Source organism: Pseudophryne corroboree, chromosome 5, assembly GCF_028390025.1.
Source record: "Pseudophryne corroboree isolate aPseCor3 chromosome 5, aPseCor3.hap2, whole genome shotgun sequence".
NCBI lineage: Eukaryota > Metazoa > Chordata > Amphibia > Anura > Myobatrachidae > Pseudophryne > Pseudophryne corroboree.
The window spans coordinates 212,030,238-212,047,188 of NC_086448.1; the positions used below are offsets into that span (position 1 = coordinate 212,030,238).

Below are 16,951 nucleotides of genomic sequence, written 5' to 3' on the forward strand. Positions count from 1 at the left end.
TGGACTGTTGGGCTGCCTTGAGGACCGTGTTTGGGAACCTCTGTACTATACTATATTTCCTTATAAACCTCCTACAAGGTTTAGATCAGAGTGCTTAAAAAACCAAAAAACAAATACATAATAATGCCCTGGGTTTGCCATATCAGAGTGCGGATTTACCTGAGAGATACGTAGCTGGCATGCAGCAAGTTCCTTCTCGTTCTCATCCATTTTCTTATTACTCTCGGTCTGGGTGCTCTCCAGCTGCTTGCAGCGTTTCACCACGGACTTCACCTCAGACTTCATTTTACTGATATACAGTCGGGCAACTGTAAATTCCTCGTCAATCATGCCACTCACTTCAGGTTGCTATTGGATGAGAAAATGAATAGGTTTTATATATTTTGATCAGGGTGGACCATTACAACATAATTCAGCGGTTGTGAATTTCCAAAGTGAAACAAACAATATTTAGTATTGTGCCACAGCTGTACAACTGTTACCAATTTATTTATTATTATCACTTATGCAGACGCCTACCTGCCTCGGTCATCTAGTGGTATAACTAAAATGCTGTTCTTTAGCTCCCAGGCTTTACTTTAGAGTTAAACTTATCACTCAAATATGCTCAAACCCAATACAATACCCAACACAGTTTCTTTAAATCATCATTGTTTGCAGCATCCTATTGCTGTCTGCATGACTGTATGTATCATGCAGCAATGTGGCATATACAGTTTAGCAATTTTCTCTCATAGTTCTGTGGCCATGGGTTCGAGAACAACCAGGGCCCCCTCTCTGCTAGGCGCTTAGAAGTTCTCCCCCTGTTTGTGTAGAGGCGGGTGATGAGAATGATTACATATACTTTGTAAAGTATTTGGCAATATGCACTAAACAAATAACACTGGAAATAAAATAAATATTTTAGACTCAATTGGCCTTTAGAGAACATATAATACCCCTTTCACACTGCAGCAATAACCACGGTTATTGATGGATTAACTAGGGTCGCGGCTCGGTGTGAAAAGGTCCCTGAAAAATAACCCAGGTCCAGTGACCACAGAATACAAGCTGGGTAGCAAGCAGGGTCTCAGGAAGGATCCGTGTTAACGGGGCAGTGTGAAGGAGTAGCTTGGGTCATGAGAACCCAGGTCCCGTTTATAGCATAGGGAGAGCCGGATCACTCGCAGAACCTGTGTGCCGTGTAAAAGGCACTGACCTGGGAATAACCTGGGTCAAAAGATGCGGTGTAAACTGGGTATCTATGAATGGCTGTATTTCCATATGCAAATATATTCAGAAAGAAGAAATAAACCTCTTATATTAACTAGCACAACTCTCAGTCAAAGGAAACCCGAATCACACCAGCAAAAATTACTAATGTAAGACATATTCCATAGTGCTGTACAATAGGGGAAATTAAACAGATACAGTTTTGTGTAGGCAAGCATACTGGAGGTCATGGAGATAGAGAGATCTCCAATAAGCCTACGTGCATAAGAGTAACGCATTCATTCATTCATAGCTCTTTGTAAATAAAAACATGTTTACACTTTATGGCAAACTCATTTCAGAACAAGTGGAAAGCCTTTAATTTTGAAAGAAGTAAATGACTTTGTAAAGAGGAAATAAGAACTTGAGTGCTTAATATATATCAGCAAGTCACTATTAAAATTACAAATGCCAAAACATTTCCGAGCGCTTTATTAATAGATGAGCCACAATGCTGCAGACTGACTGTAATAGCAGATTTAAGGAACAATTCCAGTACAAGCACAATAGCAAAATGTGTGCCATTACAGATCTTGCAGACAGGAGATGGAAAGTAGTCATGCTTGAATTATTAATGAACACATATATATATATATATATATATATATATATATATATATATATATATATATATATATATTTATTTTTCCTACATACACACACAGAATTTTTTTCACAAATACTAATGTAAAAAGTGGGCATTACCTTTGAATCGTTATTTCCTACTGCAATCCCGATCTCCGTGAGATCTTTCAATAATGAGGTCATCATCTCTGTGGTTCTTTTCTTTTGGTGGTTGTTCATTTCTTTCAGTTTCTGGAGTTCAGAGTCAATGCTGGATAAATAGGCCTAAAAAAAACCCAAAAATAAATAAATCACTGGAATGTAAACAAAAGCTTGCCCTTTGAATAGATTAGCATGCGCCTAAAAAAAATTCTTAACCCCTTTAAAAGTGAGCAGATAAGAATGCATGTTAAGTAAAAGCTTAATCCTGACCATACCCCAGTGTAATCCCTGTGCCCCCTATGGGATGAAGAAGAAATTAAACATTATTTGCACTTTCATCAGACAAATGACATGACTCATATTTAATTACTGCTGTATGTGCTGCTGTTGTAATATTTGGTTGATGTCAAGCTAAGTACACAGCACCAACTTCTGGATATCAGGAGGCACTGCAATCAATTTTTATAGTAGACTCAAGTGCATATATTGTTGTCTTTAAACTTTCAAAAGAAACCAGCGGTCATCTTCGCCAGGTTGGATGAATAGAGACGAACTGAACAGTGAATTTCTAATTTTATAGTGATCATGTTTTAGCTGATACAGATAGCATCCCTCTCACCGATTTCTGGCTGAGCTCTTCACTCAGAAGCTCAAACTCTTTAGCTTTGTCTTCCACTTCCTGTGACTTCTGATCATAGTTGACAGCCAGTTCCTCCAGAGCTTGCAGCACTTCTTTCACCTCCTCTTTAGAGGCGTCATTTTCAGCCTGCAGGCGGTTTAACTCTGCCTGCATGTTATCTTGGTCCCGTCTTGTGGAAGCCAATAGCTGAAAGTTTTGAAAAATGCATTAAAAGTGACTTGACAATCAATACTAGTTTTACGGTCTATCTGTAACAATACAATTGTGTTCCTTGCGTTGGTGGTGGGTGCCAACAAATCAGACTCTGGCTGGCCCACCAAAGATGCCAGAAACTTGAGGAGGGATACTATGCTTTGCATTAAAAAAGTCTATATAAATAAGTAGTAATAGTTATGAGCGGGATTATAATCAAAACAAAAGACTTGTACGTCAAATTGCCAAATGAGTGAAAGTAAGTAAGTGTGTGTGTGTGTGTGTGTGTGTGTGTGTGTGTGTGTGTGTGTGTGTGTATGTGTGTATGTATATCCTTTTTAACATTACACTTTTCTCACAGATAAAGTTTACTCATGTTCTTTTCAATTCCAAATTCTGAAGTTTAGAGCTACAAGCTCCATATTAAACATTCTTAAATGAGTAATACCTAATAATAAGAATTTACTTACCGATAATTCTATTTCTCGGAGTCCGTAGTGGATGCTGGGGTTCCTGAAAGGACCATGGGGAATAGCGGCTCCGCAGGAGACAGGGCACAAAAAAGTAAAGCTTTACTAGGTCAGGTGGTGTGCACTGGCTCCTCCCCCTATGACCCTCCTCCAGACTCCAGTTAGGTACTGTGCCCGGACGAGCATACACAATAAGGGAGGCATTTTGAATCCCGGGTAAGACTCATACCAGCCACACCAATCACACCGTACAACTTGTGATCTAAACCCAGTTAACAGTATGACAACAGAAAGGGCCTCTTAAAGATGGCTCCTTAACAATAACCCGAATTAGTTAACAATAACTATGTACAAGTATTGCAGATAATCCGCACTTGGGATGGGCGCCCAGCATCCACTACGGACTCCGAGAAATAGAATTATCGGTAAGTAAATTCTTATTTTCTCTATCGTCCTAAGTGGATGCTGGGGTTCCTGAAAGGACCATGGGGATTATACCAAAGCTCCCAAACGGGCGGGAGAGTGCGGATGACTCTGCAGCACCGAATGAGAGAACTCCAGGTCCTCCTTTGCCAGGGTATCAAATTTGTAAAATTTTACAAACGTGTTCTCCCCCGACCACGTAGCTGCTCGGCAGAGTTGTAATGCCGAGACCCCTCGGGCAGCCGCCCAAGATGAGCCCACCTTCCTTGTGGAGTGGGCTTTTACAGTTTTAGGCTGTGGCAGGCCTGCCACAGAATGTGCAAGTTGAATTGTGTTACAAATCCAACGAGCAATCGACTGCTTAGAAGCAGGTGCGCCCAACTTGTTGGGTGCATACAATATAAACAGCGAGTCAGATTTTCTGACTCCAGCCGTCCTTGCAATGTATATTTTTTAAGGCTCTGACAACGTCCAACAACTTGGAGTCCTCCAAGTCGCTAGTGGCCGCAGGCACCACAATAGGTTGGTTCAGATGAAATGCTGATACCACTTTAGGGAGAAAATGCGGACGAGTCCGCAGTTCTGCCCTATCCGAATGGAAGATTAGATAAGGACTTTTATAAGATAAAGCCGCCAATTCAGATACTCTCCTGGCAGAGGCCAGGGCTAGTAACATAGTCACTTTCAATGTGAGATATTTCAAATCCACCTTTTTCAATGGTTCAAACCAATGGGATTTGAGGAAATCTAAAACTACATTTAGATCCCACGGTGCCACCGGAGGCACCACAGGAGGCTGTATATGCAGTACTCCCTTGACAAAAGTCTGGACCTCAGGGACAGAGGCCAATTCTTTTTGGAAGAATATTGACAGGGCCGAAATTTGAACCTTAATGGATCCCAATTTGAGACCCATAGATAATCCTGATTGCAGGAAATGTAGGAAACGACCCAGTTGGAATTCCTCCGTCGGAACCCTCCGATCCTCGCACCACGCTACATATTTTCGCCAAATGCGGTGATAATGTTTCACGGTGACTTCCTTCCGTGCCTTAATCAAGGTAGGAATGACTTCTTCTGGAATGCCTTTCCCTTTTAGGATCTGGCGTTCAACCGCCATGCCGTCAAACGCAGCCGCGGTAAGTCTTGAAAAAGACAGGGACCCTGCTGTAGCAGGTCCCTTCTCAGAGGTAGAGGCCACGGTTCGTCCGTGAGCATCTCTTGAAGTTCCGGATACCAAGTCCTTCTCGGCCAATCCGGAACCACTAGTATTGTTCTTACTCTTCTTTGCCGTATGATCTTCAATACCTTTGGTATGAGCGGCAGAGGAGGAAACACATACACTGACTGGTACACCCAAGGAGTTACCAGTGCGTCCACAGCTATTGCCTGTGGATCTCTTGACCTGGCGCAATATTTGTCCAGTTTCTTGTTGAGGCGAGACGCCATCATGTCTACAATTGGTCTTTCCCAACGGTCTATTAACATGTTGAAGACTTCTGGATGTAGACCCCACTCTCCCGGATGAAGATCGTGTCTGCTGAGGAAGTCTGCTTCCCAGTTGTCCACGCCCGGGATGAACACTGCTGACAGTGCTATCACGTGATTCTCCGCCCAGCGAAGAATCTTGGCAGCTTCTGCCATTGCACTCCTGCTTCTTGTGCCGCCCTGCCTGTTTACATGGGCGACCGCCGTGATGTTGTCCGACTGAATCAACACCGGCTTTCCTTGCAGGAGAAGTTCCGCCTGGCTTAGAGCATTGTAGATTGCTCTTAGTTCCAGAATGTTTATGTGAAGAGACTTTTCCAGACTCGTCCATACTCCCTGGAAGTTTCTTCCTTGTGTGACTGCTCCCCAGCCTCTCAGGCTGGCGTCCGTGGTCACCAGGATCCAATCCTGAATGCCGAATCTGCGGCCTTCTAATAGGTGAGCCTTCTGCAACCACCACAGAAGTGACACCCTTGTCTTTGGTGACAGGGTTATTCGCAGGTGCATCTGCAGATGCGACCCTGACCATTTGTCCAACAGATCCCTTTGGAATATTCTTGCATGGAATCTGCCGAATGGAATTGCTTCGTAAGAAGCCACCATTTTTCCCAGGACTCTTGTGCATTGATGTACTGACACTTTTCCTGGTTTTAGGAGGTTCCTGACCAGATCGGATAACTCCTTGGCTTTTTCCTCTGGAAGGAAAACCTTTTTCTGAACCGTGTCCAGAATCATTCCTAGGAACAGCAGACGAGTTGTCGGGATTAAATGGGATTTTGGAATATTCAGAATCCACCCGTGTTGTCTTAGCACCTCTTGAGATAGTGCTAAAGCTGTCTCCAGCTGTTCTCTGGACCTTGCCCTTATTAGGAGATCGTCCAAGTATGGGATAACTAATACGCCTTTTCTTCGAAGAAGAATCATCATCTCGGCCATTACCTTGGTAAAGACCCGAGGCGCCGTGGACAATCCGAACGGCAGCGTCTGAAACTGATAGTGACAGTTTTGAACAATGAACCTGAGGTACCCCTGGTGTGCGGGGTAAATCGGAACGTGTAGATACGCATCCTTGATGTCCAAGGATACCATAAAGTCCCCTTCTTCCAGGTTCGCTATCACTGCTCTGAGTGACTCCATCTTGAACTTGAACTTTTTTATGTAGAGGTTCAAGGACTTCAGATTTAGAATAGGCCTTACCGAGCCATCCGGCTTCGGTACCACAAATAGAGTGGAATAATACCCCTTTCCTTGTTGTAATAGGGGTACTTTGACTATCACCTGCTGAGCGTACAGCTTGTGAATGGCTTCCAACACCCTCTCCCTTTCGGAAGAGACGGTTGGTAAGGCAGACTTCAGGAAACGATGAGGAGGATCCGTCTCTAATTCCAACCTGTACCCCTGAGATATTATCTGCAGGATCCAGGGGTCTACCTGCGAGTGAGCCCACTGCGCGCTGTAATTTTTGAGACGGCCCCCCACTGTCCCCGAGTCCGCTTGAGAGGCCCCAGCGTCATGCTGAGGTTTTTGCAGGAGCCGGGGAGGGCTTCTGTTCCTGGGAAGGAGCTGCCTGTTGGTGTCTCTTCCCTCTTCCTCTGCCTCGTGGCAGGTACGACAAGCCCTTTGCTCTCTTATTTTTGTAGGAGCGAAAAGGCTGCGGTTGAAAGGTCGGTGCCTTTCTCTGTTGGGGAGTGACTTGAGGTAAAAAAGTGGATTTCCCGGCAGTAGCCGTGGCCACCAAGTCTGATAGACCAACTCCAAATAACTCCTCCCCTTTATACGGCAAAACCTCCATGTGACGTTTTGAATCCGCATCGCCTGTCCACTGTCGTGTCCATAAGGCTCTTCTGGCTGAAATGGACATAGCACTCACCCGAGATGCCAGTGTGCAAATATCCCTCTGTGCATCACGCATATAGATAAATGCATCCTTTATTTGTTCTAACGACAGTAAAACATTGTCCCTATCTAGGGTATCAATATTTTCAATCAGGGATTCTGACCAAACTACTCCAGCACTGCACATCCAGGCAGTTGCTATAGCTGGTCGTAGTATAACACCTGCATGTGTGTATATATTCTTTTGAATAACTTCCATCTTTCTATCTGATGGATCCTTAAGTGCGGCCGTCTCAGGAGAGGGTAACGCCACTTGTTTGGATAAGCGTGTGAGCGCCTTGTCCACCTTAGGGGGTGTTTCCCAGCGCGCCCTAACCTCTGGCGGGAAAGGGTATAATGCCAATAACTTTTTTGAAATTATCAACTTTTTATCAGGAGCAACCCACGCTTCATCACACACGTCATTTAATTCTTCTGATTCAGGAAAAACTGTTTGTAGTTTTTTCACACCATACATAATACCCTGTTTTACGGTATCTGTAGTATCAGCTAAATGTAACGTCTCCTTCATTGCCAAAATCATATAACGTGTGGCCCTACTGGAAAATACGTTTGAATTTCTACCGTCGTCACTGGAATCAGTGCCCGTGTCTGGGTCTGTGTCGACCGACTGAGGCAAAGGGCGTTTTACAGCCCCTGACGGTGTTTGAGGCGCCTGGACAGGCATTAATTGATTGTCCGGCCGCCTCATGTCCTCAACTGACTGTTTAAGGGAAGATAAACCATCACGTAATTCCACAAATAAAGGCATCCATTCTGGTGTCGACCCCCTGGGGGGTGACATCTGCATATTTGGCAATTGCTCCGCCTCCACACCAATATCGTCCTCATACATGTCGACACCACGTACCGACACACACCGCAAACTCACAGGGAATGCTCTAATGAAGACAGGACCCACTAGCCCTTTTGGGGAGACAGAGGGAGAGTCTGCCAGCACACACCACAAAGCGCTATATATACAAGGGATATCCTTATATTAAGTGCTCCCTTATAGCTGCTTTAATATATATATATATAGCCATTAATGTGCCCCCCCTCTCTGTTTTACCCTGTTTCTGTAGTGCAGTGCAGGGGAGAGACCTGGGAGCCGTTCTGACCAGCGGAGCTGTGACAGAAAATGGCGCCGTGTGCTGAGGAGATAGGCCCCGCCCCTTTTTCGGCGGGTTCTTCTCCCGCTATTTTTCCAGTCAGGCAGGGGTTAAATATCTCCATATAGCCCCTATGGGCTATATGTGAGGTATTTTTAGCCTTGTATAAGGTTTATATTTGCCTCTCAGAGCGCCCCCCCCCAGCGCTCTGCACCCTCAGTGACTGCCCAGTGAAGTGTGCTGAGAGGAAAATGGCGCACAGCTGCAGTGCTGTGCGCTACCTTATGAAGACTGAGGAGTCTTCAGCCGCCGGTTTCCGGACCTCTTCACGCTTCAGCATCTGCAAGGGGGTCGGCGGCGCGGCTCCGGGACCGGACTCCACGGCTGGGCCTGTGTTCGATCCCTCTGGAGCTAATGGTGTCCAGTAGCCAAGCAGCAAATCCACTCTGCATGCAGGTGAGTTTACTACTTTCCCCCTAAGTCCCACGTTGCAGTGATCCTGTTGCCAGCAGGACTCACTGTAAAGAAAAAAACCTAAACTAAACTTTCTCTAAGCAGCTCTTTAGGAGAGCCACCTAGATTGCACCCTTCTCGTTCGGGCACAAAATCTAACTGGAGTCTGGAGGAGGGTCATAGGGGGAGGAGCCAGTGCACACCACCTGACCTAGTAAAGCTTTACTTTTTTGTGCCCTGTCTCCTGCGGAGCCGCTATTCCCCATGGTCCTTTCAGGAACCCCAGCATCCACTTAGGACGATAGAGAAAAGCAGATTTTATAATCATGAAAGTTAGTGTCATACGTCTTTATACTGAGGCACTTACCTCTTCTTGATCCAACATTTGCTGCTTCAATTTTTCTACTAGCTGACTCTGTTGATTGATCTCTTCATCCTGGTAAATATAAAAGTTATTATGTTGAGCTTTACAAACTAATTATGACACAAACTAGGATCCTTCCTTAAAAAACAACATAAAAACAGCCTATTGTGTAAGCCAAACCTGCACGCATTGGTAGCCAGCTTGAAAACACATTACACTCTACAGTATGCATAAGCATTGCCATCCCAGTACTGCTAACAAGCCTAAAGAGTTTTGGAAAGCCTTTCAATTTCTTTAAAATATTGATGTGTGCCCATCACTAATTTCTAGAAACAGTGTTGCTCTAAAACTGTATAGACGTTTAAGCGCCTCTCACATCATATAGGTAAAAATTGAAAAGAATGTGAGACAAGACAATGCATCTATAAAATAAGAGTCAGGGCTTGATTCAACTATCTTGCCCCGTGAATGTGGGCGAGTAAGTGCAGCTATATACCACACTTACAGTGGCCTCTAGGGTTATCAGTGAGTCCAGGGTGAGATTGGGCCTTGAAGGGACAAAGTTCTGCTGAAATGGTCAGCGTATCTACACTGGTGCAATGGCAACTTACCTGTAATTGAATTTAGCCTTAAGTGAGAATGACAAGAGGTGCCCATTACAGACAAACTCAAATTAGACACATTTTCCTATTACCATGAAATAAACTATCCACCACTAAACTAGGCCATTATCTACAGCAGGGGTGGGTAACCTTTTTTCTACCAAGGGCCATTTGGATATTTATAAAATCCTTCGGGGGCCATACAAAAATTCTCAACCTAAAAAATTACCCTGCCCCCCAGTAGGTCTGCCCCTTAGAGGTACTGTGCCAAAACAATGGGTGTGGCCAATTAAAATGGGACGTGCCTCCAACAGTGCAGTGCCAGGTATGCAAATGCCCCCCACAGTGCCAGGTATACAAATCCCCCCCCCCAGTGTCAGGTATACAAATCCCCCCCCCCACACACACAGTGTCAGGTATACAAATGCACGCCCACCCCCCAGTGTCAGGTATACAAATGCCAACCCCCCCACAGTGCCAGGTACACAAATGCCCCCCAACCCCACTGTGCTGCTTACCGCTGCTGCTCCATCCGGCAGCGTGTCAGGGGGTCAGGACAGGGAGGAGAGCGCGGCTATGTTGGACGGCGACGGTCTGTAGGACTTCAAACCAGCCGCCGGTTCGTGAGCCAATCAGGCGGACCGGCAGCGGCGGCTCTTGATTGGCTCACGAACAGGCGGCTGGTTTGAAGTCCTACAGACCGTCGCCGTCCAACATAGCTGCGCTCTCCTCCCTGTCCTGACAGCTGAAATACGCTGCCGCCGGACTGAGCAGAGGCGTGTCTCACCGACACAAGCAGGTGGGCCGGAGCAAACTGCTTTGCGGGCCTTATACGGCCCGCGGGCCGGAGGTTCCCCACCCCTGACCTAGAGGAAAACAGCAGCTTACTTATTTTCTATGGCTGCTTTACTTATAAACAAATGTTACTGTATATCGCGCCGACTGTGAACAGCAGCTTTAGTGTACCAAAAAAAGGACTCCTCACAGGTCCCCAAATAGTAGACAAAACAAAATATGTATGGTCACCAATGCGCTAATCACACATGTTCTTAACAGATCAAAATATCTTACATCAAATGATATGTTAGAAATATTCAGTCTCTATTCCAATATTCCTCCCGAGATGGTCAGGGCACCGTGCAGAAGGGGATATTTGATAAGGAATAATCCTCTTATCCTCCCATATGTAGCTCCACCACAGGAATAGATGTGACCTTTAAAATTTCCAAAGATAAGCAAAAATAGTGCAAGTACAGTCGAATGCAAAGTTAAATTGATGTTTTAATAAATTTGCACACACAAAAAACAAATAGATAGACAGCATGTAACCACTATTGTGGGTTAGGACATTTGCCAGGCATTCGTGAAGTTACCCTCCCAGGTCTCAGATGGGATGATGTGGATCAATGGTCCGGATACACTGAACCCACTTGCAGGAAACGGTCACCGCCAGGAATAGTCCCAAGAACACCAGTCACCACGCCACGCATGATGCCTCTGATGATGCCTCTGATGAAGGACTGAGGTCCGAAAAGCTTTAGGCGTGGTGACTGGTGTTCTTGGGACTATTCCTGGCGGTGACAGTTTCCTGCAAGTGGGTTCAGTGTATCCGGACCATTGATCCACATCATCCCATCTGAGACCTGGGAGGGTAACTTCACGAATGCCTGGCAAATGTCCTAACCCACAATAGTGGTTACATGCTGTCTATCTATTTGTTTTTTGTGAGTGCAAATTTATTAAAACATCAATTTAACTTTGCATTCGACTGTACTTGCACTATTTTTGCTTATCTTTGGAAATTTAAAGGTAACATCTATTCCTGTGGTGGAGCTACATATGGGAGGATAAGAGGATTATTCCTTATCAAATATCCCCTTCTGCACGGTGCCCTGACCATCTCGGGAGGAATATTGGAATAGAGACTGAATATTTCTAACATATCATTTGATGTAAGATATTTTGATCTGTTAAGAACATGTGTGATTAGCGCATTGGTGACCATACATATTTTGTTATGGCTGCTTTACTGGCTGGATGAAAATAAGAATTTACTCATCGGTAATTCTATTTCTCGTAGTCCGTAGTGGATGCTGGGAACTCCGTAAGGACCATGGGGAATAGACGGGCTCCGCAGGAGACTGGGCACTCTAAAAGAAAGATTAGGTACTATCTGGTGTGCACTGGCTCCTCCCTCTATGCCCCTCCTCCAGACCTCAGTTAAGGAAACTGTGCCCGGAAGAGCTGACACAACAAGGAAAGGATTTGGAATCCAGGGTAAGACTCATACCAGCCACACCAATCACACCGTACAACTTGTGATAACCATACCCAGTTAACAGTATGAACAACTGAGCCTCAGTAAAAGATGGCTCATAACAATAACCCTTTTTAAGCAATAACTATATACATGTATTGCAGAGAGTCCGCACTTGGGACGGGCGCCCAGCATCCACTACGGACTACGAGAAATAGAATTACCGGTGAGTAAATTCTTATTTTCTCTGACGTCCTAGTGGATGCTGGGAACTCCGTAAGGACCATGGGGATTATACCAAAGCTCCCAAACGGGCGGGAGAGTGCGGATGACTCTGCAGCACTGCATGAGCAAACTCAAGGTCCTCCTCAGCCAGGGTATCAACCTGTAGAACTTAGCAAAACGTGTTTGACCCCGACCAAGTAGCAGCTCGGCAAAGCTGTAAAGCCGAGACCCCTCGGGCAGCCGCCCAAGAAGAGCCCACCTTCCTTGTGGAATGGGCTTTCACCGATTTTTGATGCAGCAATCCAGCCGCAGAGTGAACCAGCTGAATCGTGCTATAGATCCAGCGAATAATAGTCTGCTTCGAAGCAGGAGCGCCAACCTTGTTGGCTGCATACAGAATAAACAGCGAGTCAGACTTTCTGACTCCCGCCGTTCTGGAAACATAAATTTTCAAAGCCCGGACTACGTCCAGCAACTTGGAATCCTCCAAGTCCCTAGTAGCCGCAGGCACCACAATAGGCTGGTTCAAATGAAACGATGATACCACCCTAGGAAGAAATTGGGGACGAGTCCTCAATTCTGCCCTGTCCATATGGAAGATCAGATAAGGGTTTTTACATGACAAAACCGCCAATACTGACACACGCCTAGCCAAAGCTAAGGCCAATAGCATGACCACTTTCCACGTGAGATATTTTAGCTCCATGGTCTTAAGTGGCTCAAACCAGTGGGATTTCAGTAAATCCAACACAACGTTAAGATCCCAAGGTGCCACCGGTGGCACAAAAGGAGGCTGAATATGCAGCACCCCCGGAACAACGTCTGAACTTCAGGCAGTGAAGCCAGTTCATTTTTAGAGAAAATGTATAGGGCCGAAATCTTGACCTTTATGGATCCTAATTTTAGGCCCATAGTCACTCCTGACTGTAGGAAGTGCAGGAATCGACCCCGCTGGAATTTCTCTGTAGGGCCTTCCTGGCCTCACACCAAGCAACCTATTTTCGCCATATACAGTGAAAAAGTCTTGCTGTCACGTCTTTCCTAGCCTTTATCAGCATAGGAATAACTGCATCCGGAATGCCCTTTTCCGCTAGGATCCGGCGTTCAACCGCCATGCCGTCAAATGCAGCCGCGGTAAGTCTTGGAACAGACAGGGCCCCTGTTGCAACAGGTCCTGTCTGAGAGGCAGAAGCCCTGAGTCCTCTGAGAGCATTTCCTGCAGCTCCGGGTACCGAGTCCTTCTTGGCCAATTCGGAGCAAAGATTATTGTTTTCACTCCTCCTTTTATTACAATTCTCAGTCCTTGGGTATGAGAGGAATAGGAGGGAATACATAGACCGACTGGAACACCCACGGTGTTACTAGTGCGACCACAGCTATCACTTGAGGGTCCCTTGACCCGGCGTAAAACCTTTTTTAGCTTTTATTGAGGTGGGATGCCATCTAGTCCACCTTAGGCAGTTCCCATCAATTTGCAAACTGCGTGAAGACTTCCTGATGAAGTCCCCACTTTCCCAGGTGGAGGTCGTGCCTGCTGAGGAAGTCTGCTTCCCAGTTGTCCACTCCCGGAATGAACACTGCTGACAGTGCGCTTACTTGATTCTCCGCCCAGCGAAGAATTCTGGTGGCTTCTACCCTCGCCACCCTGCTCCTTGTGCCGCCTTGGCGGTTTACATGAACCCCTGCGGTCTGACTGGATCAGAACCGGTTGGTCGCGAAGCAGGATCTCCGCTTGACTTAGGGCGTTGTATATGGCCCTTAGTTCCAGGATATTGGTGTGAAGGCAAGTCTGTTGACTTAACCACCGACCTTGGAAATTTCTTCCCTGTGTAACTGCCCCCCACCCTCGGAGGCTTGCATCCGTGGTCACCAGGATCCAGTCCTGAATGCCGAATCTGCGGCCCTCGAGAAGGTGAGCCCTCTGCAGCCACCACAGGAGAGACAGCCTGGCCCTGGGGGATAGGGTGATTAACCGATGCCTCTGAATAGGTGATCCGGACCACTTGTCCAGTAAGTCCCATTGGAAGGTCCTCGCATGGAACCTGCCTAAGGGGATGGCCTCGTATGATGCCACCATCCTTCTCAGGACTCGAGTGCAGTGATGCACTGACACCTGTTTTGGTTTTAATAGATTCCTGACCAGTGTCATGAGCTCCTGAGCTCTCTCTATCGGGAGATAAACCCTTTTCTGGTCTGTGTCTAGGATCGTGCCATGGAGAGGCAGATGAGCTGTAGGAACCAACTGCAACTTTGGAATATATAGAATCCAGCCGTGTTGCCGTTACACTTCCAGAGAAAGTGATACGCTGTTCAGCAACTGCTCTCTTGATCTCGCTTTTATGAGGAGATCGTCCAAGTACGTGATAATAGTGAAACCTTGCTTCCGCAGGAGCACAATCATATCCGTCATTACCATGGTGAATATTCTCGGGGCCGTGGAGAGACCAAACGGCAACATCTGAAATTGGTAATGACAATCCCGTACCGCAATTCTGAGGTACGCCTAATGAGGTGGATAAATGGGGACCTGAAGGTATGCATCCCTTATGTCCCGATTCACAAGAAAGTCTCCCCCTTTTTAGGCTTGCACTGACCGCTCTTAGCGATTCCATCTTGAACTTGAACCTTCTCAGGTATATGTTCAGGGATGTTTAATTCAATATGGGTCTGACCGAACCGTCTGGTTTCGGGATTACAACATGGTCGAATAATAACACCCTCTTGTTGGAGGGGACCCTTGACCACCACCTGTTAAAGATACAATTTGTGGGGGCGTGGCCACGGCAGCAACGGAGTAGGGAGCGGATCTCGGGAGCTCCCCGAATAAACCCATCCTTTCAAAATCCTGACCCCTCTGGTGTCCCTGCCCGGGCTACATACCTCCCTCATACTGCTGGGCGCCAGCGGGCATCCTTTCTTGCGGTCTCCGGGACTCGTGGGACGGCGCCGGCTGACTTCCGGCCCTGCGGCCTGGGCCTCCTCCGGATCCCCGGCCTCAATTTCGGCGCCCTCGGCCGCGGAACGCCCGGAGCTCGGGCGGCGGGCTGTCACTGCCAACAAGCACCCTGGGACGACTGGGAGGTGGAAGCTGCCTCTCCTCTCCCTGACAGGCTGCGGCCCGGAGCCCTAACACCCGGAGAAGCATAGGAAGCAGGTACTCCTGGGGAAGGGACACTGCGGCCATTTCGGGAGAAGCTATACAGAAGGCCCCACTGCTCTGGGCTGACCTCCATGCTTGGAAGGGCTGCATTCATATGTTGTGCCCTGTGAACTGTCTCTGCACACAGGGTCTTTACTGCATACAGACCTCTCCTATTATTACTCTCCTAATGACTATGCTAATACCCACCTGAGATTGGAGACAAAGTCAGCTATTTACATTGCACGGCCCTTCCATTATATCACACAGGAGCTGCACATAGATTGGATCTGACTACACTGCTGTGCTGCACTAATATCCTACAGTGTACTGCGTACCATTATCCTACTTTGTTACTCTGACATACAAACCGGACACGGTTGGTTCCCGCCACTGATTATACGCAACCTTGCTGCAGCCGCCTTCTAATTACAATCCTATACTGTAGCCCTACTGTGGGGTGAGTGTGACTGCTCCTGTCCAATATGGTTAAGGGCGGCCAGAGTGCGGCCGCGGCCAAACTAGAAAGATTTACCAGACAACCCAATCCCAGGGCTGCACCGGCTCCTTCTCATGAAGCCTCTCCAACACACTCGACCTCCCCTCCCGAGTCAGCGGTTAATTCCCCTGAGGCAGCGGGGGCGCCGTCTATTCAACAAGTGCTGGAGGCTATAGCTGGCAGTGAACAACGTCTCTCCGATAAGATGGAGAAGGTGCAGTGCGATCTCTCCTTGCTCCGCCAAGATGTTCAACGTATCCGAGAGAGTGTGGGTGAGGCGGAAACACGGGTCTCCAATCTGGAAGATTTATGTGGCCCCCTTAAGCAGTCCGTATCCACGGTGACCCAGCAGGTTTCCTCCCTTCAGACCAAGCTCTTAGACATGGAGGGACGGCTGCGTAGAAACAACGTCAGATTTGTAGGCCTGCCTGAAAGAGAAGAGGGTTCGCAGCTGGAGGACTTCCTCGAATCCTGGCTTAAGGAGATGTATGGCGCTGAGTCCTTTACGGCCCATTTCACGGTGGAGCGAGCACATAGGATACCATCTCGGCCGCTACCTCCTGGTGCCCCTCCTCGCACCTTCATCGCTAAATTCCTGCACTATAAGGACCGTGACTCGGTTCTCCGCTTGGGTCGCACGAAGGGCCCGTTGGTCCGCAATGGAGTCAAGGTATCGGCCTTCCCGGACTTTGCCGCAGACGTCCAGAAGGACCGAGCCTAGTTTATGCCCATTAAACGACGGCTGCGAGACCTCAACATTTCATACTCCATGTTGTTTCCCTCAAGGCTCCGGGTTGTGGCGGATGGGGAGACCAAGTTTTTTAACTCCCCTAGAGAGGCGGCCCAATGGTTGGACAGATTTGCACCGGGTGCTCGGCAACTGGCTCCAGACTGATCTCCTATGTGGAAAAGCCCGGGGCCTGGTCTACCGGAGGCTTGATCACAGTTCGGGGAGCCCCCCTTCTTTGCATTGGTGGCTCAAGACTTTTACGTCCAAGTGGTGTTGGTTAGAGAGGGTTAGAGGTTCAGCTGAGAATCTAGGCCTTCCTAGCGCTTGGTAGTTTGGGTTGATTGTTCGGGATATAAGTATACCGGAGTTCGGGGTGGTGTACGGGGAGGGAATGGTTAATTGGGAAGCTGCTAGTTGCGCCTCCTTCTGCTGTTTTTGGGGGGGGGGGGTTTTCTTTAGTTTGTTATTTTTCTTATTTAAGTATTTTCTGAGGCAAGGATGTTTC

The 16,951-nt window shown here is 47.2% G+C and overlaps 1 protein-coding gene across 1 annotated transcript in view; it reads right to left on the minus strand.

Moving 5' to 3' along the window:
• KIF5B (kinesin family member 5B) overlaps positions 1-16,951 on the minus strand; it is a 109,660-nt gene that overhangs the window by 19,844 nt on the left and 72,865 nt on the right. The window contains exons 13-16 of the mRNA XM_063922078.1: positions 8,998-9,066; positions 2,597-2,803; positions 1,957-2,100; positions 160-348 (exon numbers count right to left, since the gene is read on the minus strand). Coding sequence (XP_063778148.1) covers positions 160-348; positions 1,957-2,100; positions 2,597-2,803; positions 8,998-9,066 — 609 coding nt within the window. The remainder of the gene's footprint in view (positions 1-159; positions 349-1,956; positions 2,101-2,596; positions 2,804-8,997; positions 9,067-16,951) is intronic.